We start from the raw sequence: 26,997 nt of genomic DNA on the forward strand, positions 1-26,997 counted from the left end.
CCTGGTAAACCAAATGGTAGGTATTTTAAAAGCAATAACGAACATTTATCATAATATTTATTGCATGTGTTTATTATAGAGCAATAATATAATAATAAAGAAGATGTATTTATTCTTTATCCGACTTAAGAATCTGTATTGGTTCATTTGAATTGTCGGGACAAAAGGGTATGAAAGACTAGCAAAGAGGGAAACTCGTGCCTGTCTCAGAGAAACAAGGATTACATTTTTCATTCAGATTCCAAGAAACACACGACATAGGAAAACCGTATATAAAATTCTAAATATGTTATAAAATCTCAAATATTTGAAAATAATAAGGGGTCCAGAAATTGGAAGTACGACATAAAAACCGGATTTTACGCATGGTCTAAAATATTCACAGCTCCCCTGGATATACCCCTGACGCCAATTAACAAGACTAAAGAAAGAAATAAGGAGAATGGAACAAAAACAAAAGGATAGAGAAAAGAAATCTTGGACTTTTAACTCGAAAATAAAACAACACATTATTCTTGACTGTTAATACGAAAAATCTTTTTTAAATCTGCGTATTGGAAAAAATCTTCCGGATGGTAACAATAATAAATATTTTGGATATAGATGAAACCTTTTCTTTCCTAAAGAAGCTAAGTGAAGTCTTAAAAGGTTAGAATAACCAAGAAAAGAACCCATATATTGCTCACCAAAGTCAAAGCGTAGTGCCTTCAAAAACAGGTTTTAGTTGCACCATAATACACCACATATGGTGGTCTCTCCGACTGCACAGATTAGCGACGTTTACAGAATCACTAGATCGTATTTTTTATGTATCCTGGCTCGAAATACTCTATTTACTAATACATGTCATATGGTTTTGTAAGCTTTGAACCGCAATTGCTAAAAACTTGTATATTGCAAGGAAACTTGTATATTGCAACCCTCTGATTTTGTAGTCTCTATGAGTGTACTATTTATATAAAAACGTAACTGTCTTGTTTAGGAACGCAACAAGCATACCTGGATTTAGGGTGCGGAGATTTATCCTAAGATCCCTCGCGGCGACATAAAAACTGTTGGCCTAAAAAGGAGCTTTATGCAAATTTTCTCCCTCCCCTACTCTCCCAAGATAAATATGGCCACCCCAGTCCTTTAAGGGTCAGATTTTAAAACACCTATCGTGACTACAATGGAATGAAAGTGAATAGAGATGATGTGGACGAACTATGAAGGTATGTGTAGACACTTATTTTTATTGCAGGATTTGCGGCGTTTTCAACAACGATGATAAACTACTAGTCTAGAAAATCATCATTTTCGTCATATAAAACGGTTGAAACATCACTTTAAGACAATATACTATATACCCTGAAAATATACCCAATATTGTCTTTAAGACCTGCAGTTCCGAATTGGCTGGACCTTTGTCCTCACTTCTCCGACTGAGGTTTTCCTCTGAAACCTTTCCACGCATATAGAAATCTGCCTAAGCCGTTCCTATACCTGAACCAAAAGGTGATCCAATGAGCATGGGATCTTATAGGCCAATCAGCTTCCTCTCCTGCATTGAGAAAATTCACGAAATCGTTTCAAACTTTTCACTTTATCTGTACCTGGAGTTAGCTTTTAGTTTGTACCTAAAAGTTAAAAGGCGACCGCCAATAGAGATTCTGCCGGAAGCGTTCAACACTTGACTGCTTAATGGGCCAGCACAATGAGTGGATCGAACTTCAGGGAAAAGGATACGAAATCAGGCTATTGTCATTCGACATTGTTATAGCTTTTGACAGAGTATGGCATCGCGGCCTACTAAAGAAAATTTACACATATGGTGTCAGACACCGTTTGTTAAAGGTTATTGAAAGCTTTCTTTCTGATCGTTCACTGCGGGACGTTCTTTACGATTTCACCTCCCTCGAATATCCAATAAAGGCAGGCATACCTTAGGGTAGTAAATTGGGACCTACACTTTTCATTCTTTACATAAATGATATGGGAGATAACCTTGCGAGGCCTCTGCATCACTTTGCCGATCACACGACAACACATTTATTCATCCAAAACCACGATGACCCGATCAAAGCCTTCCTGCCGCTACAAACACATCTTTCGGAAATTTAAAAGTAGTCTGATGCCTGGATCGTCAGATTCAGTGCATCAAAAACAAAAGAACTGAAAATCTCCCGATCAAACTTATAACGCACACACCCCATTCTCATATTCTTGAATAAGACTATAAAGAAATTCGACGAACTTTATCTCCTTGGAATCCACTTTTCTGCAGATCTCTCTTGGAAAACCCACCTTGATCGGCTAAGAACATCCTGCGCAAGAGAGCTGGGGATAACCCTTCGCTGCAAAAATATTCAACCGCTCAGCACGATCATCCCACTTTACAAGTCTTGCATCAGAGCAATTACCAAGTATGAATGCCCGCAGTATGCTGGTGCTTCGAAAACGTTGCTGACACCACTCTATTAGATCCAAAATAGGCGCTAATATGGCAGATTTAGTCGTTCCCCACGACTCTCTCCAGCCTGTTAGTGAGATGTTTTATGCACCGTCAATGATTGTTTTCTACAACTACTTAAATTCACCTCTAGAGCTTTCTCGTATTATGCCTCCAATTGTCCAACTAACAAGACAGACACGAAGGCACACGGTTCGATCCAATTATCTTAAGGCTGTCAGGCCGAGAACAGAGCACTTAGTGAATAGCTTCATCAGACGTTGCACTTCGATCTGGAATGATCTTCCTAAGGAAGCTATCCCCAAAAGTTTCTCTGTTGACTCTTTCAAAAGATTCAATGTTTATCTAAAAACTTCGATAAAAGACTTGTGACAAATCAGGTATTTAGTTGTACCTGGAGCTGCGAATTTAGGAGGAAAAAAATAATAAAATTGAAGATACCCTTCTGAAACTAATTCAGCTGAGAGCTTCTTCCACTGGGTAGCTGACCACCGCGTGAATATCATAAATATTCTAATTTCCGGAGAAGGTAATCTGCTCGAGCGACCTCAGACGAGTTACTCTCAGTGCATGAACCCTGGCAGGACTCGAACCATAAATTTCCCTGGAAGAGGTGGAGCATATTTTTTCAGGATACCAATATCGTAGCTATAACGTCAAACAGCTCTGACATTGCTTTGGTTTTCAAAATCATAGCACAGAAGGTCATACAGGTAGAGCTCAATTTTTCAGAAACTTGAGCGAAATTCTGGAAGTATTTGGTATCACAGGAAGAAAAAGGGCAAGCAGCCCAACATGGCAGATAATGCAGATGCACCATAAAAGATGACGGCCATCTGGTGGAACGTTTAGCAATGCAAAATACCTCCTAGTTCAATAGAAACACCCCCGGTACCACCAGTTTCTAGTGAAGGTAGTCTACCCGAAGTCCATTTTTGACCTTATCACCTAAATTAGGAACAAAATATTATCAGCAATTTATTGTTTCTTATTAGTTATATTCAGTTAAAACAGGGCCCAAGGGCCACACTATGGGCCCTTGAATACAAAAGGCTGAAAATCCTTGTGTCACTCTGGTAGAACGTGGTTTGAGCATAAGGGCCTAAACATGCAGGATGGCCAAATATATAGTTTCTAGCAAGGTCATATAAAGGGTTATACTTACAAGGTTCACAAGGCCTGAACTTGGAACACAAAATTTAAAAAGGCGTGCATGAAGTTGATATTTGGTTATACTTAAAACTAAGTTTTAACAGTTTTGCTTCTAAATCGATTTCTTATACCTTGATATAGCATCTAATTCCCCACATCCTGAATAACTGAATAAACTGAGTCCTAAGATGCAATTCTTCCTTCACACTACAGGCATACAATCCCTAAACATTCATCTCAACACTGATAAATGAACAAACAGAAGCCGTCACTTTGTTTTTCTTTCCAATTCTTACCACTTCATCCTAGCTTGAAATCAAATGTCGAAATTGCTACCATTATTTTCGTATTTCTTATAAGTTAGATTTAAATATGACAAGGTCTCAACCCCCCCCTCCCACCCCCTTTGAGTCCTCCAATACAACAGACTGAAAATTCTTGTATGCCTTTAGTTGAGAGAGCGTATGGATCTAAGAGCCTCAACCTACACCAGGACCAAATATAGAGGCACTGGTGAGACCCCACCTCACCAGTTAAAATGGAACTCCAACGATTTTCAGCTTTTGAAATTCCAATTTTATTTTGTTCATAGATGTTAAAATCAAATTTTATTGAGTCACAGACAATTTTTTTTTTCTTTACAGCGTAATGGAGTTCCCTTGGCTCAAGGACTTTACGGTTTATACCTCCAAGCCGTTCAGCAAACAATATATTTTGGGAATACTATTTAACAACATAAAAAAATAAGAAGAAAACACGAAGGATGTGCAAAAATAGAAAAACTATAGAAACTAAAAAAATATACAAATCCTACTCCTAACCTAGGTTAAATTGATTAATATCGGAAAAGGTCAAAGCTCTTTTATTAGTATTATGTTAAAAAATCAAACACATTTTTTCATTAGCTGTTCTGACAAATGTGCGCTAACTTTTCAAATACCCAAATATGTTCCCAAAATTTATTTCTGACTATATTTATGAGGCTCGCCTAGCCTGAACTGAGATCATAAAATTAAGAAAGGCACAAACGAAGTTGGTTGTTGACGTAATATAGAACTAGGATTTCAAAACTCTGTTCCTGGATAGAACCTGAATTGATTTATCATATTCTAATAATGCATCTGATCCTTCATATACTGAATAACTGAATACATTGATTCTTCTTTCACACTACAAACACACAACTCCTAAAACTTCTTGTTGACAATGATAAATGAGGAAAAGAAGCCATCACTTTGTTTTTCTTTGAAATCCTTACCATTTTTCATCTTATCGCCTTAGTTATGGACAAGATTACTACCATTACTTTCGTGTATCTTATTGGCGATATTCAAATATGACAGGGGGGAAGATGAAAACTTTGACACATCGAAAAAAACTCGAGAGGAATATTCTCCATTTTCCCACTTATCAAAAGAAATGGATCTACATTAGCATCTAGAACGTATAAAAATCCATTCCTGGCTGTTACCAAACTTACTCTTTATGGTGGAAACTTTTTTGTCAAATACATATTGGGAGCCGTAGAAAGTCCGAGCGGATTTAAAATGACCAGTAAATTTTTCTGAATTTCTGATTACTGAATAATTCATTAGTAATTAAAAACAAAATAAAAATGCTAAAAAACGTGTAAAATATGTAACTACGACAGTAAAGAAAAAACTGTTTTGTACCAATAATAATAAATTCCGAAAATTCCGGAATAAAAAGCGTCACATAAAAAGCCTTTATCAACAGAAAAAAAAGAGCTTGGCTTAAACAAACATATAAAAAGAAGGTAAAAAAACAACAAAAAAGCACAAACACTATAAAAGATTTAAGTTTTCTTTCATTTTTCATTTTGTTTTGTATAGCGCTGGTGGGTTTTTTTTTCAACCTATTTTTATATGTTTGTTTAAGCAAACTTTCTTGTGTTTTTTTTTTTCACTATCATACAAAATTTTTCAACGGCTCTTAATATTTTTTATTTTGTTTTAAACGTAAACGAAAAGGTAGCGTGGTCTAAGGAATTATATACTTATTAGTGATTTCTGGCGTAGCATGCTGTACAGACCTCTCTACTTTCTTATCTTATATGGATTTCAGAATATTTTCTTAAATATTTTAGGAAAATACAAACATCTAAGTCGTTTTCCATTTGTTCTTTCATTTTTAAGGAATGGTCATAAGGATATAGAATTCAGATGCAAGCCGCTTTCTATTAGCATATATTTTTTAGGAATGTCTTAGCTACAATAGAATATATGTTCCACAAATGACTAGTAAATTATTCTGAATTTCTGATGGCTGAATAATTCAACAGTGATTTCTTGGTGTAACATGCTGTCACCGGACTCCCTTCTTTGTCATATCAAGAAAACATGGATTCCAGAATATTTTACGGAATCGTAAAATAAGATTGAACGCTCTAAGCCGATTTCAAATTATACTTTCGTTTCTAAGGAATAGTCAAATGGAATAGGCTGTGAGAGTTCAGGTACAAGGATAACAGTCACTTTCTATTAGCACTTATTTTCGAGGAATGTGTTAACTGAATAGAGTACATGTTCCACAAAAGACCAATAAATTATTCTGAAGCTCTGATTGCTGAATAATTTATCAGTGATTGCTTGGTTTAACATGCTATCACAGGACTCCCTACTTTCTTATCTCTGGAAAAAATTGATTCCCGAATATTTTACTGATTAGTACAATAAAATAGAAATCTAAGACTTTTCCAATAGTATTTTCGTTTCTAAGGAATAGTCAACTGGATCAAGCTGTCACAGTTCAGGTGCAAGGCTAATTGCCGCTTTCTATCAGCCTTTTTTATTAAGGATTTTTTTTATAGCTACAATGAAATAATGTCCCACAAATAACTAATAAATTATTCTGAAGTTCTGATTTACTAAACAATTCTCTAGTGATTTCACGATCTAAGATGCTATCACAGGACTCCTTACTCTCTTATCTCAAGAAAATATGGACTTCGGAATTTTTACGGAATCATAGGGTAAAATAGAAAGGTCTAAGACGATTTCCAATTGCCCATTTTCCCCGAGAAATAGCCAAATGGAACATATTGTGAGAGCTCAGGTGCAGCATTAAGAGCTGCTATCTATTTACACTCAAGATGAATGTCACATAATACTAGTGACATAAGGCTATTATCTTTATAAGGAAACGCTATAACGAAATAATACTTTTATCGAAACAACTCTATGATGGAATAATGGTTTAACGAAAGTTTATGTGCAAGACTAAGAGCCGCTTTCCATTTACACTTTCGGGCAATATTTTACTTAGAACGGAATATGAGTTCCTGAAAGAATAGAATACTCTATAACGAAATAGACGAAATATGCACAGGATGGCTGGCCCCCAGTCCCCCATTGCACTTCCTGGCTGAAGGGCCACGAAACGAAGATCAGCACCGCCGGTTTGGACCTTAAGGGTCTAGTGCCGTCATACTTATACTTACTTACTTATAACGAAATAACGCTCATTGCGAAATACCTCTACGACAAAATAACGTTTAAAAAAAATATTTTAATGTGTAAGGGTAAAAGCTACATTCCATTTGCACTTTCGATGAATGTTATAGCTAGAATGAAATATGTGTTCCACAAAGATTAGAATAGTGGTAGTTATACAAAAGATTATAATAATGATATAATGCGATTCACTTTATGACGCTAACTTTATGAAGAAATAACGTTTATAGCCAAAATCTCTGTGACAAAGAAATTGTTTTTACGAAATAATTTAATGTGCAAGGCTGAAAGCCGATTTTCATTTCCATTTTCGAAGAATGTTTTATCTATAACGAAATGTGTGTTCCACAAAGAATAGAATACTATTGACATAACGCTATTCATTTTATGACGCTAACTCTATAAGGAAATAAAGTTTTTAGTGAAACAACTCTATGACAAAAACGTTTTAACGAAATAATTTAATGTGCAAGGCTGAAAGCCGCTTTCCATTTACATTGTCGATAAATGTTTTAGCCATAATGAAATATGTGCTCCTCAAAGAATAGAGTACTAGTGATATAACGCTATTTAATGAATTAATGCTCTTTAAAAAATGAGACAAGAAGCTATTTATAACTGTTTTAAAATGCTTTTCAGAATTTTTAGAGCTTCCTTCAAATGGTCCCTGTTCCCAAACTTGGGGCCATTTTTAATTAGTAACAAAACGGCTTGCTACCCGTAAATTAACTTATAAACAGTAAATTTTACCAATATATTTTACCATCTAATCTACAGTTTGAGTATATTGCTTTAAGGTGCTTTGTTTTAAAATGGTTTTTAGAATTGCTAGGGATTCCTTCAAATGGTCGCCTATTCACAACGGTCTACTATACCAACACGAATAGAAAATTAATTTACGACCAGTTGAAAATTACCAGAAAATTTTACCCCCAGATTTTACCGTTTTAGAAAGAGCATAGTAATATAACTTGTTCCGTTATTACCTGTGGGAGGAATGGGATGAAAAAGTTCTGTCTAATCAGCAGCAGAAGAGGATCTGAGAAAATAAGCAGGATATTATTCTAGGACCGGAGTATTTTACCTACAAGTTTTACCATTTGACCTACAGCTTGGTATTCCATTATTGCATGAGGTTTTGATAAAAATAGACATCAGAAGAAACTCTGACCATGTCAAAAATGATCAGTAAATTCTTCTAAGATTCTATTTTACTAAGGAATTCATTGGGGAATTCCAGGCTTGGCATACTATTATGAGCGTGTTTTCCCCCTTTCATATGTCAAGAAAACAAGAAATGTTGACGGTTTATAGATTAAACTAGAAAGAGAGCTCTTAGCTCTTTTCCCATTTGCAAATTTTCTGGGGGACATTCAAATGGAACAAATTGTGAAAGCTCTGCAGCAATACTAAAAGCCAGCTTTCTATTAACAATTTTTTGAGAAATTTCCGGAGATACAACAAAAACATGTATTGCATTATTGTTAGTTGCATCGTGTTACTTATTTCTTATTATTATTTTATATTATTACTCTTATTCTATATTATTCCATTATTATCTCTATATATTATTTCTTTGTGGTATACGATGGAATCAGAAAATCACCAGATGATTCACCCCAACTGCGCAAAACAGTTGGGGGAGAGTCATGAGATCGGTGCCTGCACCAAATAGACCATTGGCCTGCAGGCGGAATAGTTTAAGTTTTAATTTTAGGCTAGTAAAAGAAGAGTTTCTAAAGAGTAGGGGCTTTCGAAAAATAGCAGAATAAGGAAGTAAAACATAAAGAGAAGAAGGGAATAAGATCAAGAGATCTTGTCCCTAATATAGGTGACAAGATAACAAATGGTAAGGATATTATATAAGGCCATTCTGACCTGTCGTATTTGAGCATAACTGATTAGAAAGAATAAACTCACGGTAGGGATCTTGTCCCTAATATAGGTCACAAGATAACAAATGGTAAGGATATCAAAGAAGAACATACTGATGGCGTCTTTTTCTCCATTCATTGGTGTCAAAAAGAACTACTGACACTATTAAAAACCCGCTGCATTACTAAGCCACATGAAGCCTACACAGCTGCTTACGCTCCATCCCAACCTCCATCCCAACTTGAATAAGAACAAGGGATGAAGAGAAAGTTATCCAAAATCGCAAATCCATAATGACATCACCAACTTGGTGAAAACTTACTTTATTTCAGCTGAACTTGCAATCCTATGACCTTTAGGGCTGGGGTTTGAGTCCCAGTGTCTCCAGTTCTTTGGTTAGGGACTGAGATTAGAGGCGTGACTTAGTAAGTCAGCCAGAGTCGACCCAGCTCTAGATGGATACCTGGAGAAATCTGGGGAAGGTAAATGGGAAGGGTTTGTGAAAGCAGAGGATGACTGGCTCCCAACCCCCGTATGGAATTCCTGGCTGAATAGCCAGGAATGGGAGATCAACGCCGCCGTTTGGATTGTAAAACCTAGTGCCGTTTCTTTACCTTTACCATTTCAGTACGTAAATCATTTTAATGGCTAAGGCAATTGGATGAGCGACTGAGGTGCTTGAGCTGGTTGAGGTGAATGGCTGAGGGACTTGAGCCATGAGTTGAAGGGAAAATAGGGGCTTTAAAAATCATTAAAAGAGCAGAATAAGGAAGGAAAAGATAAATAGAAGAGAAAGCAGAAGAAGAAAGGGTGAACAGAGAGCTATATAAAATCGCACCTCCACAAGTTCATCACCAACTTGGAGACGTCCGTCTTTGTAAGCCGCTCCAGTAGGGTTTAAACCACATACAAATACTGCCATCTTTAGTCGATCTCGATGACCAGCGAGACTTATACCCAGTCCAGTAGGACTACTTGATTTATCTAAATCCACCAGCAAAAGTTCTCCATTGAGTTCACTCCATCTCTTCTGAATTTTTTCTTAAAAAGATAATAAATAATTAATTAAAAGAATTTTATAGCCAATTTTTACGCAGAATAAATAATCTAATCTTAGACACGACTTTCTACACAGGCACCAGCATCATCACTTCGGATTGTGGCTAAAATTGGTTTAACGGCAATATTGGTAAAAATGACTCAACTGCGCTTCGGAAAATGGTAAGGTTTACGGCGATTCCGTCCAAAATGGCAATAAATTATTCAGACCCTGAAAGTCAAACCGACCGTGAGGATAGGTAGAAAGGTTCTCAAATTAATCTTATTTCGAGATAGATTCCCCTCCTACAACAGGATTCCCAAACCTCCGTCGAAATATTCATTTGAATCTGACATACATTTAATAAAATGATAATATAAAAAAATAGGTTTTCAATTCTGGGGATATAATTAACTCTTCTGATTTTTCAATTTTATGGAATTGTTTTTTCCTTTTTAAAGATTTTATACGTTTTTGTGTTCTGTAGTTTCTTTTTGTGTTTTTTTTTTCCAATTTATTCATTAATTTTTTTATTAATTTTAGTATAAGTCAATTTTAATTAAGTTGATTTTTTACAACTTCCAGCTGAGCTTTATGCGTTTGTGCAGTTTGTTTATTCTTGTTATTAATCAACTTTGTTCAAGAAATACTTTTTTGGTCCTTGTAAAAAAAGAAAAGAAAAAACAAGAACAGCTAGAATTTCATCGTCTCTTTTGTTTAGAAAAGATATGACCTCTTTAGGCCAATGATATAAGCTTTGAAGGGGATAATCTTTCCAGTTTCTATTTACTTTGTAATTCAAAGATGGAAAAACAATGATAATGCATGTATAATTGTTGACAATCTTGCGGCTTCCCTAAGATTGTCGTATCTCACACAAGGGGTGACAAACTTTCAAAAATTGGGCAAATCAGACGGCGCGCATCATCATGGTTGAAGTGTACCAGGCGAGGCATGAAAATGCACATGGTGATGGAAGTGTAGCACGCATGACAGAACAAATGGCACTTCAAGATGTATCCCAGGAGGTGGGGAGTGGGATATCCCTGGATGTCAAATGTTTGACTGAATAGGAACTGTTGACACAGTCTAGTTTCATTGATTACAATTTTTTTTTAGCAACTGCAGTTTGAAGTTACGACGTTCCTTACAAGATTAAATAAAAAAAAAAACAAGTTTTTTAAACTGAAAGTAAGGAGCGACATTAAAACTTAAAACGAACAGAAATTATTCCGTACATGAAAGAGCTGTCCCCTCCTCAACGCCTTGCTCTTTACGCTAAAGTTTTTTATTGTTTTAAAAAATAAAGTTGTGAGACAGAGTCAAACTTTAGCGTAAAGAGCGAGGCGTTGAGGAGGGAACAGCCCCTTTTATATACGAAATAATTTCTGTTCGTTTTAACTTTTAATGTCGCTCCTTACTTTCAGTTTAAAAAACTTGTTTTTTTTATTTAATTTCTGACCGTTTTTTAGTTAATGCAGCTTTTATTTTGGCTCACCGTCATTGAATAAGTAAACAAAATTTGCATAAAATTTTAATTTTCTTTTGCTAAATGGCTGTCTCTAAATTTGGTTCTGACGTAATTTACAGATTAACTTACGCAACTAACTTCTATATTCGTATATTTTTCATCTGGCAAAAAATACTAGATTGCAGATTTTTGCAGATATGAGCATGAAACCTATGCAAAAGGGTTTTTTGATACGCTGAATCTAACGGTGTGATTTTCATTAAAATTCTTTCAGTTCTAGGGGATGTTTCCCCCCTTTTTAAAAAATCAGTTAAATTTTCTCAGGTTCGTAGCCTTTGATGAGTAATACTAAACTTAATAAAATTTATATATTTATAATCATCATTATAAGCTCATTATTTTGAAACATTTATTGAAATAAAAGTTTCGTTTTGAAAATTTTCGTTTAATTTTGCGCCGTATCACTTGTTTTTTTTTTTTTTTTTTTTTTTATTACGTATATGTTATTACGTATATGGGGGGGGGGGTTCTCCCCTTAGTCAATACCGCGCTCTTTACGTTAAAAGTTAAAAAAAAAAAATTCATAAACCCCTGAATCATAAAGGCCGTTTAAATAGAATAGATAGCTCTTTTGAAAGCACTAAAAAAAAACTAGCGTAAAGAGCGAGGTATTGACTTGGGGGAGAACGCCCTCATATACGTTATAATTTCTGTTCGTTTTAAGTTCTAACGTTGCTTCTTACTTTCAGTTGAAAAGACTTGTTTTTTTTATTTAATTTCTGATCGTATTTTAAATAATGCTTGGAAATCCGGCGCCCCCTTCATAGAACTGTCCCTTGCCCCAAAGAAATATCCTCCACGGAAAGATTCTCCCGAGTAACCCCCTCCTCCAGCCCCCCCCCCCCCCACCAGAAAAAAATCTTTCCTGAAAATGTCTGTATACTTCCCAATAACCAATACAATATATAAGCAATGGGCCAAGTTCATAAATTGCAACCCTTCCCCTGGGAACTGTGGGGGATTAAGTCACCCTAAAAGACATATTTATTAAATTTTCGACTATGCTGAACAAAACGGCTATCACAAAATTTTGATCGGGTGACTTTGAGAAAAATGAGCGTGGGAGGGGGCCTAGCTGCCCTCCAATTTCATTGGTCACTAAAAAAGGGCACTAGAACTTTCAATTTTCGTTCCAATGAGGCCTCCTACGATATTCTAGGACCACTGGGTCAATACAATTACCCCTGGTAAAAAAAAACAAAAAAAAAACAAACAAATAAACATGCATCCGTGATCTTTCTTCTGGCAAAAAAAGGAAAATTCCACCTTTTTGTAGATGGGAGCTTGAATCCTCTACAGGAGGGTTCTCTGATACGCTGAATATGATGGTGTGATGTTCATTAAGGTTATATAACTGTTAGGGGGTCTTCCCCCCTTTTTTCTAAAATCAGCCAAATTTTTTCAGGCGTGTAACTTTTGATGGGTAGGATTAAACTTGATTAAACTTATATATTTGAAATCAGAATTAAAAATTGATTCTTTTGATGTATCTATTGGTATCAAAATTCTGTTTTTTAGAGTTTCGGTTACCATTGAGCCGGGTCGCTCCTTACTTACTGTTCGTTACCACGAACTGTTTGATGATAGCAAATAATGTATTTTGAATGTTTTTAAGAAGGAAATAAAAAAAGAAAAATTCACGAATTACAATGCTGCGATTTTTAGCAAACAATGTGTTATGAATAATTTACGAGTTGCAGGATTGCTGAAAAAAGGAAAATAATGTATTTCCAGTGTTTCAAAGAAGGATAAATGAAAATGAGCAATTTACGAGTTACGGGATTATTTAAAAATGACAGAAAATAATTTATTTTGAAAGGTTTGAAGAAAGAAAATAAAGAGGAGAAATTAACGATTTAGAAAGCTACGATTTTTGACAAATAATAGATTTTGAATATTTTGAAGGAGGAATTAAAAAAGGAGAAATTTACGAATTACAAAGCTGTAATTTTTAGAAAATAATGTATGTTGAATGATTTACAAAAATTGATTAAGAAATAGCAAATAATACATTTCCAGTGTTTCGAAGAAGGATAAATAAAAAGGAGAAACGTACGAGTTACGAAGTTGCTAAAAAATGACAGTAAATAATGTATTTTGAATGTTTTGAAGGAGGGTTAATAAAAAAGAAGGAATTTGGCGATTCTATCGACGACCAACATTGATAAAGCAATAACTATAATGCGTGATGTCTTCAACTCCAAACCTGCTTTTACAAGTGAAGCCTCATTTTTCCGAGCGCCAAATAGTTTTCAATCGAACGTTCTTCAGCATTTATCTACAAAAAAAAGATCTGCTTTTCGGGGTAATTTTGCCCGGGTGACAATTTTTATCCAACAATGATTTTTGTTTTATCCAAAAATTCTAAATCCAGCGATTTTCATCCCAATTATAGGCGAAGTCTCGATTTAAGGATATTTTGTTAGACAAATCCTGTCGATTCGAGGCTACGAAAAAAAAATAATTGAAGTCTTAATTAGAAAATCATAATATTTCTTGCCAGAAATTTATTGTGATTGAAGTCTAATTACCTCTTGGTTCTGAATGAAATTGAAAAAGAATATAGGAAACCTGATTTTTAACATTCTATCAATTTAAACAGAACAATTATAGACCCAACCGAAACATTAACACTATTGCCTTTAATTCACAAACTAAAAGAACATACCTTCTTACCTGTCTTTGAAAGAAAAAGAAAAATAAGAAATTGTGAGATAGCATTTGATTTGACTGTGAAGGTATCATTAAAGGTGTACAGCATTAAAAATGCAAAAAATTGACTTATGTCAATGACAGAATGAAAAATGTAATTTGCTTAATCCCCCCCCTCCTTGTGTTTACATTAAATCATAAGAAAAAACTGAAACAGTGGGTGTTCCCATTGTGTTGGGTGGATTTTCGGGATAAAATTTGATTTGACTGTGACACGAGTGCGGCATTAAAAAGCGCATAAAAGAAGAAAAAAATCCTTTGACCTTTATCAACCAACAAAAAAGACTGTAAAACGAAAATTATATACTTCACTAAAAATGAAAAAACAACACCAAAAACTATTGATCTATATCAACCTTGCACAGCGACACATAAATGGTTTGATCCCCCCCCCCCTTGTCCTTATATTGAATCATAAGAACAGTCTGAAATCCAAAAGATTTCTAGGTAGTCGGTGGGTTTTCGGAAATTTGATTCGACTGTGAAAACGTGAGCAGTATGCACCAAAGAAGAAGAAAAAAATAATCCATTGACCTTTATTTATCAATAAAAAAAGAAAAAATAATCCGATACTTCACTACGGAACTAATAAAACTATTCACTAGTATCAAAGATACAGAACAAAAATAAATGGTTTGAGCTATACCCCAACCCTTCCTTCAGGACAAACTGAAACCCAAGTCATTCCATGGTAGTGGGTTAGTTCCTGGGATAAAAGTTGACTTGACTGTGCAGGCATGTGCGGCATCAAAAAGTAAATCATTCAAAACATTTAGTCTTGGTAAAATTCAGGTCGGAGATTAAAAGATTAAACTTATTTAATATGCTATTTAGTGAGATAGGACAATTAGACGCCATTGCAATTAAATTTATTACCATTCATTAGAAAAAAAACTAAAAAAACTAAAAAGCAAAGAAAATCAACGTGCAAATATAAAATAAAATCCCTGAAATGCGAAAAAAAAAAGAAAAATGCAACTGCAGTTTTTCACAAGAAAAGAGCAACGGTCAAATCTAACGAGGGTTTGATTTAAAATGATATACAAAAAGTGTGCCTTCTTTACGGAATAGCCTTTTTAGATCATAAAATGTTGAATGTCACTCAAGGTGAAACAGTATCAAAGAACAACAAAAAGTTTCACTTTGGAAATCATGGGGATAGGGGTCATGATTCGTCCTAGACCAGAGGGTTCCCAACCGGGTATAAACAAAACCAAGTATATGTCAGAAGGGATTTCTTCTAGTGAGTTTAGAAAACAATTATAAATACATTCATAAGATATTGTACGTTCATAGGTTCGAAACATCCACAAGAATACTGTCTTAAGAGTAATTAATGTATAAAAAAAGAAAAAAGGAAAATACAAAACAGACTCTAAACAATATTTTCACAAGATTAACCATTAAACTCAAAACGAGCAATGGAACTTCACTTTGAAGTCTCCCTTCTTTGTCTGTTTAAGAAACTTCTTATATGAAGCTTTGCATGAACTATTTTGGAGTGAAACTTCTCAAAAAGAAGGGAATTATACTGAAAAGCCTCAAACCACTTTTTTCTTATTTAAGGGGAAAACACCAGAACATTTCAATCGTTTACAAATCATAATAGGTCGTCAATCGTAAAAAGTGCACCGAGGAAGCTGATTGACTTTTAACGTTCATAATCATACGTTCTTCTACGTTTATAAGGATATTACTTAAAGATAAGGGTTAATAAAAAAAAAACAACAACTACCAAACAAGTTCCAAAAAGCTAAAAATGAGCATTGATTTCAATTTTGAATTTCCTTTTCTCTAATTGTTTATGGACTCAGTAAGATCAGAAATGAACAAATGAGCAAATTAGCACAGATGAAATAAACAAATAAATCTAACAAGACTCTGACGAGTAACTAAAGGCAAGTAATCAATGGCAATACATAGAAAGCAATAAATTTTTTCTACCAACTTCTGCTTCTTCTTCAGGTATTGCCTCCGTAGTTAATTTGACAAAAATGTGTAAATTATGTTGAACACACACGAAACTATGAGGTAAATATTGTCAGACGGGGCCCAGGCCCTGAGAAACTCCAGAAAACAGTCACACTTACTTCGAAAATGATTTCGTTACTTGATTATGCATAGTTTTATTTAAGAAGAAATGAGAATACTGATTAAAAAAAAGGTAAGAATTTAGAGGCTCCTTAGTCTCAAATAAAAGACCACGCAAAAAAAAATGGAATTTACCCCGTTTTAGATCATATTTGCAGTATGCAACTATCTGTTTGCGTCAAGTTTTGTCAAAACTGCTGTTATTAAAGGTGTATTTTAACTGGTACATGGATAAGGCTTTGTTAAAAAAAAAAACTTTGTTTATGAACCAAGCGAGATCAGCTTCTGAACGACTGAACTGAATAAAGAAGTCTAACAAGACCCAGAATGATCTGAAATACTACTTAATCAATCGGTAGCAATAAATAGATATCATTAAAACTTTACTATCAACTTCTGCGTCTTAATGTCTCCATACTCTTTGCACATGACTCTTTTCTTCGTACTCTTTGCACATAGGCTTATTGCGACAAGCCTACGGCTTCTTCCTTTATTGAATAAAATAAAAAATAATGAATACAAGCAGGATTTCTCTGCTATAGAGTTACGTGCATTTAACCTCGAAAAAAAAAAAAACTGATGGACGTTATTTTTAGCAGATGAACCATTAAAGTCAAAATAAACAATGTATCTTCATTTCAAATTTCTTTTCTTCATTTGTTTTAGGACTTAATAAGAATAGCCTCTCAATGATTTAAATGAACAAAGAAATCCAACAGTACTCGAATAAGTGAAGGTATGTAATCAGTAGTGACAAATAAAAACTTTCCTACCAACTTCTGTTTCTTCTTCAGGTATAGTCTCCATACTCGTTGACAAAAGCTGCATACGAACACAAGCAGCATTTCTCTGCCACAGAGCAGCATTCATTTAACCTCAATGAATCACAAACTGTAAACCAATTAGCCTACAAAGATCTCTAGTTTGTTTTCCGTCCCAATAGATTACTAATCCAGAGTAATCCAAGACTAGTTGGCAGGGGCGTCAGTTCACAAAAATGTAGGGAGGTGGGGGGCATAATTCATTTTTCAAAATATAGGAGGGGCGATTTTGTTGATTATTTGAATTTTTTACAATGAAAATACCATAAAAGGCAATTGTAATGAAAATACCAAAACGTACATTTTCAAAATATAGGTAGGGATGCCCCTCTAGATTTTTCCTGGCCACTGGGTTATCAAATGAGCCCGTTTTACATCATTTTTGGATTCACGAAAGCCAAAAAAAGGCAAACAAAGAATAATGAAACATTCATAAAATTTTTCAGGTTTAATTTAAGTTTCATTAGATCTAAACGAAACTACGTTAAATTTAATCTAAATCTGAATCCAATTATAAACAAAGCTTCTTTTTTATATGAATATAATAAAAAAATTCAATTTCATTTAACTGTTTAGGACATGGATATTAAAATTGTAAAATATTGGACTAAGACGGTTTGTGTGGTTGAGAAAAAAAAATCGGCAGCCCTAGTAATTCATCCAATACTTTAGGGAAAAATAAATGGGCCTTTGGAAGAAGGGATTTCGTTTAATATTTTTTTTTATGCCAATATTAGGCTATTTGTCCTTTATTTGCAACTTAGATAACACGCAATAATTTAACTAAGCTTGAACACCTGTTGGGCACAGAAAATTATGTGAAATAATTTTTGATAATCTGTTGGCTCAAAAAGACCTGAACATAACTTTTTGATCCCCCTACCCCCGAATCAAAATGCTGGGTACGGTCCAGAATTTTCCAATAGAACAAAGTGGCTTCTAAAGGTAGATTTGGATAGAAACAAAATCCAAACTGAATAATAAATGAGACAAACATACCGAAGTATTTTAATATTACTTAAACTGTTTATGCTCATCACGTGACACAGCTTCAGATGACGCAAGCTCATAGCTCAGATGTTAACTTTTTACTCATAATACCTTTAAACTAATTTCAATCAAACATTGATACACAACTAAAGAAAAAAAGGCGCTAATAATTTTTCACCAATACCATGGAGTCTAAAGAATTCTACAAATCAGCTTTGTCGATTCATTTTTACCCGGGAAACACCTTCCTTTTTTTCTGATGACACATTTAGTTATTTTTGACTAAACATGATCCAGATAGTCGAAGAATTAATCCAGATGAATTATGTTAGCTCAGAGCAAGGACGCCAATTCACTAAAACGTGTGTTTGTGTGTGTGTGTGTGGGGGGGGGGGGTATTTCTTTCAATTTAATTTAATACACATACAAAAAGTACCTTCCAAAACCAAGGGGGTGGGGACACTTGTATTTTCCAAAATCTAGGGGAACATGCCCATTCCCCTGCTTCTCCCCATTGACGCCCCTGATTGAGAAATGGGAAGGTTAGGTGATCCTACTTATTGAAGAACTAATCCTTGGACATCTGGAACACACTCTTCGAAATCTTTCCATGACTGGCTTAAAAAGGGGAGAAGACCAGTGTCTAGTCTGAAGAAACTCGAACTGTTTGACTGCGCGGGGAATCGAAACAGAGCATTTATTTAGCCGATAGATTTGATTAAACCTAACTTGATTCCAGAATATCTCTCCATTTGATCTTCAATGACTAAATTAGAAATATATAGATAATAGATAATAGCCTAATAGATAAATAGATATTATCTATTGTCTAATAGATAAATTTTATATATATATATATATATATATATATATATATATATATATATATATATATATATATATATATATATATATATATACATATATACATATATATATATATATATATATATATATATATATATATATATATATATATATATATATATATATATATATATATATATATATATATATATATATAATTTAAATTATAAATTACAACTATAGATTATATATTATAAACTATTATATATTATACATTATATTAAATAGATAAATTATCTATATAGATAAATAGATAATAGCCCGTACACAACATTAGATGGTCGTCCCCACACCTTTTTATCATAAAAAAAATGAAATGATGAAATAAAAGGAAACAATGATATGGCAACATTAAATTTGTTCGAAAAGGCAAAATAAAATAATTATAAATTAAGATGCACATTGGTTATTTATTATTTTTTTTACTATAGTTACATTGGTTTTTACTATTTATTATTTTATTATAATAAATAATAATAAAAATATTAAAATAATTAATTCGTAGAAAATACAAAAAAGCAGGAACGGGTAACCTGGACTGCGTATTTGAGCCAGCTTGGACCTAAACCAGGCATACATGTGATTATTTTTATCAGAGGTGAAGGGGGTGAATTTTCTAAAGCAGGAAAATTATTTAAGCATTATAGAAAATATGGAAAAATTATAACAACTATAAAATTTTGCAGGGCATCCCTCTTTCCACACTGACGAACCACTTGGTTCGTAATTTCCGTTTCGTATCTCTATACCTTGTAATGTAACATAATTTCCCCCGTAAAATCCCGTAACAAGTACTATACCCGGAGGGAGGATGGGAATACGGAACGAAAAGGAAAATCCGTTTCAAGAATTTCCACTTCGTAACTCATCACTATTGTTTAGGCCTAAAAATTACACCAAAGAGATTCTTTGAAGCACATATTGCATTGTGTAACCATTTTCTGTCAAAATTGTCTTCTTCTTCCTTAACTGCCCATGCTTCTGCGCCAAATTTACCTAGACTCACTACTTTGTCTCGAAAACCCTAAGTTTTCGTTTTATTCGGTCCTTTTGTCCTCTCACATTAAGGAGAGAATCTGTTGAAACACCAAGGATATCAAAATAAAACATTTTCCGCCCCTGGCTCCATCTTTGGTGTATTCATACCCGAAAACCGGAATTTTCTATAATTTTTCTTTGGATTTTTAAAAAATTATGAAGATTTTTTGCTTTGTGCTAAGTTTAATCATTGTTGCCACACCAAAGAGTCAAAAAATGAGCGGAAACTAATTCGTAAATTTGACAATGCTTATCCTATTTATACAACAGGCTAGTCTAACGCCCCAAAAAGAAAGAAAGAAAGAGAGAAAAGGAAAGACAGCTTTCTCAGCTTAGACGTGCAGCATCTAAAGTTACCAAAAAAGCTATTATACAGTCAAATTAAATATTTTCATGTAATTCACGTTCAATTTTCAGACTTTAAGGGATGAGTTAGACAGGATTTTTGGCATGGAAGCTTTTAAACTTTTTTTTCCCCTCCATGGTCCAACAATGGAAAGATAATATAGAAATTCAGGATGAGTGATGTTTTCACTAAAGTTGCTCTACTAAGCAGAAAGCTTTCGGATACCAGCAATAATGAACTGCCACCGTTCCATCACAACCTGCTTTTCTCTTGGCCGCAGATTGACGGCCCAAAATAACAATCTTTGTCAATCTGTCATCCTTCATCCGTAAGACGTGTCCTACCCATTTCAACCTTTCTTTCATTATAGCCATAGAGAGTGAGATAGAACCAAATTTTCGTACAGCTTGTCATCATGAGGTCAGTCAAACGGGCCCATAAAACTATTCGTAGACAATTCCTTAGGCAAACGTTTAACAAATAATCAGCATAAATATAACGAAATTAAACTGAATTTAAACATTTAATAAATAAATAAATAATCAGAAAATAAGTCAATACTCACTCATAGTGTAGCCGAACTGATCTTCCTCATCAGAATCATCTTCCAGTTTCTTTATATTTCCAGCACTAGCGCGATCAATCTAAAAAAAAAACGGCATTAAAATAAAAACAAGCTGAAACAAAATTCATGTAGAGATGTTAATGAAGCTTATAAGTTTTCAATCGAGAATGCAAAAATTCTAGTCACAGATGTAAATAGTTCAGAGAAATTTATAAAAAGTTTAAAACAAAGCAAGAAGAAATGAAGAATGTTTAAAATGTTTTTATCAAGTCAAAACAAAAAAATATTTCAAGAGTTACTATTTTTCTGCAATTAATATACACAATTAGGACGGCGTGCCATATTGCAAGGAAAATGATACCTGAATTGGATCGAAGGCGCCACTTTATGGTTAAATAAAAATCGCTTCTTAGAAGTAATTTCCTTTTCTTTTCTCTTAGCTCATTTAATCTATTTAATTTATTTAATCTGTTTAACTTTATTCCCTGCATACTATATTTTTTCTCTCTCAGTAAGTAAGTGACAGTGTTTCTCAGAGTAAGTAACTTAAATGTCTTACCCCTAATTTACAAGCCAAGGAGTCTTTTAGAGGATTAGAATAGTGTATTATTGTATGTTTATTTCATTGTGAATAAATTTTACCTAATTTGTGTAAGGGTTTTGGCTTTGGGACTTTTATTTCGCTTATTAAATTCCTATAAATATAAGTTAAAACTAAAAAGGTCAATGAAAGGACTCCATTTCTTTGAACGGAAGAGTGATCTTTCACTTATTTTTGTAGTTTTAGCTTTTAACTTTAGCTTTACCCTACTTGCTACACCCTGCTTCAAATAAACTTTGATAACATTAAACGGTGTCCAACCCGAGAGAATATCGGGAAATATTATACATTAATCCCCCATCCCCCTTTGTACAAATATTGTTCATGATATGACAAGGAATAACAATTAGGGAGGGCTTCACCCTACCTATAAGTAAAAAATACCTTTTTTGAGGTATTTTCATTGGTGAATACCTTTTCTGAGTTCTCATTAAAACTACAGAAAACAACAAGATTGCCACCAGCTTCATTCATAAAAGTACATTTTACCACCCCCCCCCCTTATAATTCTGTGAATTGTCACCACTTGTTACAAGTGCATATATGTTCATTCATATTTGTTTGACATACTTATGCTCTTGCTCTATTAAACTTATCTTTTTAAAACACATTCATGTTAGTTTAAAGCTAATGTAGAGAATAAACATATTATTATATATATAATTTATCGGTCAATTTCTTCGAGAGGGTATTATAAAGGGATTTCGGTGGGGAGGGGGGCCTATACCTTCTTGTGTTGAAATACGTTTAAAGGAAAAATTTGTAACCAAACAGTGGCAATTCTGTTATCAAAATGTGATGGGTTGGAAGGGTAAGCAATTAGTCAAGAAATTATAAACTTTTTTCCTCAACTTTGTTTTGATTTAAAGCAATCAACCAAATGTATAAGGTTAGGAACTTGCCTCTGAACTTAGAAAAGTCGGTTTTACGGATCTCTTGGAACGAGAATCAAATCAGGCTTATGGCGGAACCAAATGGTCACTCATTCCATATATTAAATTTTAAAAAAAAACAAGTTTTTTTTTAACTGAGAGTAAGGAGCGACATTAAAACTTAGAAAGAACATAAATTATTCCGTAAATGGAAGGGGAGGTACCCTCCTCAATACCTCGTTCTTTGCGCGGAAGTTTTTTATTGTTTTAAAAGATAGAGGTGTGAGAAAGAGTCAAACTTTAGCGTAAAGAGCGAGGCGTTGAGGAGAGGACAGTCCCTTTCATATACGTAATAATTTCTGTTCGTTTAAGTTTTGATGTTGCTCTTTACTTTCAGTTAAAAAAAACATGCTTTTTATATTTAATTTCTGAACGTTGTTGAATTAATGCAGCTTTGATTTTGGCTAACCGTACATGAATAAATTAAAACGAAATCTGCATATTAATTTTACTTTTTTTGGCTAAATGGCTTTCTCGAAATTTTGTTCTGACGTAACTTACGAATTAACTTACGTATCGAACTTCTATATTCGTATGATTAGTTTATTACATAACGAAAGTTTGAATTTAAATCTTTTGAGTGTATTTCCCGTGACAGATTCGAACTTTAAATTATTTCACAAAACCTTGGCTCACATAATTGATAATAATTTTCGCCAACGTCGAATATATCTTAAGTTACTAAAAAAGTAATGGCGTTTACAATCTCTACATATACAATTACACCTACAATCTACAATGGCATCTACATGCCCTACAAATGCGTAATTATCTATGGGACAGGGGGCAACTGTCCCACAGACCTGAGTTCGCCCTCTCCCCCAGCTGAAATTTAGTTTCTGAGAAAAATCTAGTCAAAACTAAGATGAGCCTACATAATTCAAGCATCCAGAGAAATAGGTCAGTTTTCTTTAGTATATCTTCGCCTTTATGGTAATATATGGATCATTTTTCAGTTTTCACTGTAATTTTCACTTGATTTGGGAAAATTGGCTCCAAATCCCCCCTCCCATCCCAGTGATTTAAACAGAATTACGCCACTGATGCCCTAGACTACTGAAAAAGTAATAGCATCAACAATCTCTACATCTAAAATCGCACCTACAATCTCTATCTACAATCGCATCTACATACCCTAGGTTATTAAAAAGTAATCGCATGTACAATAGCATCTTTCTTAAAAAAAAATTACTACCAAGTTTTTCACAACCTTCTACTGGCTTCTAGAATATTTAAAATCTATGTTATAATCATACATTTTTTAGATATTTCCTACACGAGAAAACGTAGAAAACGGGAAGAGAAATGGAAGAAAAAAGGAAGAAAAAAGGAGAAATGGAAGAGAAAAGGAAGAAAAAAAGGAAGAGAAATGGAAACATTTCGGAGGAGACCTCTGCACAGCGGTTCTCAGTGCAAAAGGTAGAATAAAAAGTAGATACAAATTCACGAGGCAAGATAATAGACCAACTTCAAAACAAAACCACAAAAGTGAAGATTCACCTTCTCACTTGAATAGTAAAAGGAGACTAAATGTGTCAAAAGTCCACGAAACAAGATTAAAAGTCAAACTCCAAAAATCAAGTCTCTGCAAATCTCCTCGTTTTCCCACATTTGCTCGTATTGTCATGCTTAACCAGTGTGGTCCTAAACATTATTTACACAATTCCCGCACTTATTTTGTGAATAATTAAACGAACAGGTATTTTTTTATGAACAAATAAAACAACTTTTTTGACTCGATTTAATACATTTGACTTCGAATGCGTATTTTTCCTTCTTTCTAATAAAATAAATTACAATGCGGAGAAAAAATTACAAACGTGCAAAAATAATTTCCTGGTCGTAACAAAAATTTTAAGGTAAGTTCCACAATTTAATTATGGTTTAAGATAATTAAATTTTTTTTATTATTTTTGTTCCAAGACAGCGGATAGAAAAGTTATGGTGAATTCGTATCATCATAACACGAGAATGCACTCATATATTAGCTGCTTTTAAGTAGTATAAACGTTATTGGAAATGAATTTACCGTTGTCAGCCATTTTAGGCAGAAGTTAGTGCCAAACAATTAATGAAAATTGAGTTTCGGTCAACACTCCAAGCATTCAAACTTAATACGTAATAGGTTCGACTCCTGATTTTTTGTTTTCTAAATATAGTCCAACAGTACACTGTTGAGAAAAAAAATACAGATAAGCAAAAACAATATCCTGGTCATAACAAAAATTCGAGGCTAAGTTCAACAGCTTAATTATGATTAAATATACTACTAACAACTCACCACAGAACCAAGCCACCTGAGATCAAACAGCTTTGCACGTTCCTCCTCCATCATAATCTATTCAAAGCCTCCCTTTTTACAGTTACACCCTCCCACGAAGCTCCTATTTCCCTTAAGTCTTTCTTTATGACGTCCTCCCACTCCAGACGAGGACAACCTGCTTTCCGTTAAGCCCTAGACGATTGGCTGAAAAGGACAATCTTTGGCTATCTGTCATCCTTCATCCGCACAACGTGCCCGAGCCACCTCAGCCTTTCTTTCATTATAGCCCTAGAGAGCCGTATTGAACCACATTTTTCGTATAGCCTATTGTTTGAAATACGGTCAGTCAGCCGTGTACCCAGAACAATCCTTAAGCAATTTCTCTGGAAAACAAATCTTCATCCGCTTTTCGAAGCGCCAAGGCTTCAGAGCCATATTTGACTACTGTCATCATTGTAGCTTCTAATATTCTAATCTTGGTTTGCAGATTTGTCTTCCTATTCTTCCAAACTTTTTTTTAACTGTGAAAAAAACACCCTGAGCCTTGACTATTCTACTTTTAACATCTTCACTGCACCCACCATTTTTTACTAATAATACTACCAAGGTAAATGAAACTGCCCACCAGATCAAACTTTTCATGACCCAACTTCACTTTTTCATCTTCACTTATTCCTAGCCTTAGTGACTTAGTCTTCTTAAAATTAATTTTCAAACCTATTCTAGCACCCTGAACTTGCAAAACCTCTAAAAAAAAATTTTTTTAACTATCTTTTGTTATTTTTGTTCCAAGACAGCGGATATCACAAATTATGGCCAATTCGCATAATCATAACGCAAGAACTGAATCAATTATTAGCTGCTTTTATGTATTATAACTATTTTTGGGAAGGAATTTACTGTTATCACCCACTTTGGGCGGAATTAGCGACACACAACTAATGATAATTGAGTTTTGGAAAACACTCAAAGTATTCAAACTCAGTACATAATATATTCTACTCGGATTTTTTTTTCGTTTTTTTACATCCATTCCACTGTTGAGAAAAAAAACAACTAATAACGTGCAAAAAATAGTTTCCTGGAAATGAAAAAATCCAAGGGTAGGCTACATTCCAAAACTTAATTATGACCATTATGAACCCTAATATGACCTTAATTATGAACTATATGTTATTATTTTTGTTCTAGATAACAAATAACCGAACATTATATGCTATTTGTATTATAATAAGTAAGGAACGGCAGTGACGTCAATTCTAGAAAATTTAGCGGGGGGGGGGGGGGTTATTTTTCAATATTTGTCGTTTTTACCAATTTTGTCAGTTAAAATATACAACAAAGGCATTTTTCAATAAAAAAAACTCGAAAACAAGGTATTTTTACAAATGTAGGGGGAGGCAAAAAGACATAAGGATGGGGCACACACACACACACACACCCCGCCCTAATTCACATGAATGTGGAAGAGACAACAATATTAACCCTTTTATGTATTATAAGCTTTTTAGGAATAAATTTCTTGTTGCCTGACATTTTATGCTAAATTTAATAACAAATAATCGAACATTATTGAGTACTGTAACAAACTCCAAGTATGTGGCAGTAGCTATTCCAAATTGTCCGCCTATTCTCCCCAACTTAACCATAGAGAATAGACTGTACAAATTAATTGAACCCAACTCATGGCCACCGTTTAGGACATAAAGCAGACATGGGCTATTAACAAAATGTATCAAAAATCAAAGATGAAAGGCACACAGCAAAACTAAGTAGAAAACGGCGTAGGAAAGATCGTGAATTACAATTCTCCACAACAATCTTTCTTCTATCGACAAGTACAATTTGTGATTGGCTGGAAGTTATGGATACTTACCTATTAAATAAAGTAACATAAAATGCCAAGATTGCACATTTTCTGTCAAGATTGCACATTCACGATGTCTTTATTTGAATAGTGTGAAATAGGTTAGTTTTCCACACTCTGCTCTATTCATTTTCACGGTAAGCGTTTTCTTTTAACTTTAATGAAAACTAAGGTAGGTGACAATGGATGGATTATGCTCTAAACAAGTAGGAAAATGCTGTTTGGAAATGCTACAAGAATTCAAGAACTAACAGCCACTGTAACTATTCTAATTTTTCATAGATGGATTAACCACTAACACTTGTGATACGTAGCCAGCAAATGAAACTGCAGCCAACATTTTGGCTACGGGAATTCATAATGTGGTATGCTACACACAGAGCCG

At 34.0% G+C, this 26,997-nt stretch overlaps 1 protein-coding gene across 1 annotated transcript in view; it reads right to left on the bottom strand.

Annotated features, from left to right (window-relative positions):
- Positions 1 to 26,997, bottom strand: part of LOC148954169 (multiple PDZ domain protein-like) — a 416,101-nt gene that overhangs the window by 77,935 nt on the left and 311,169 nt on the right. Inside the window, exons 31-32 of the mRNA XM_089086188.1 lie at positions 20,950 to 21,028; positions 9,788 to 9,990 (exon numbers count right to left, since the gene is read on the bottom strand). Coding sequence (XP_088942314.1) covers positions 9,788 to 9,990; positions 20,950 to 21,028 — 282 coding nt within the window. The remainder of the gene's footprint in view (positions 1 to 9,787; positions 9,991 to 20,949; positions 21,029 to 26,997) is intronic.

Source organism: Artemia sp. Qi Xiang Cuo, chromosome 3 (genome assembly GCF_049724085.1).
Source record: "Artemia sp. Qi Xiang Cuo chromosome 3, ASM4972408v1, whole genome shotgun sequence".
Taxonomy (NCBI): domain Eukaryota; kingdom Metazoa; phylum Arthropoda; class Branchiopoda; order Anostraca; family Artemiidae; genus Artemia; species Artemia sp. Qi Xiang Cuo.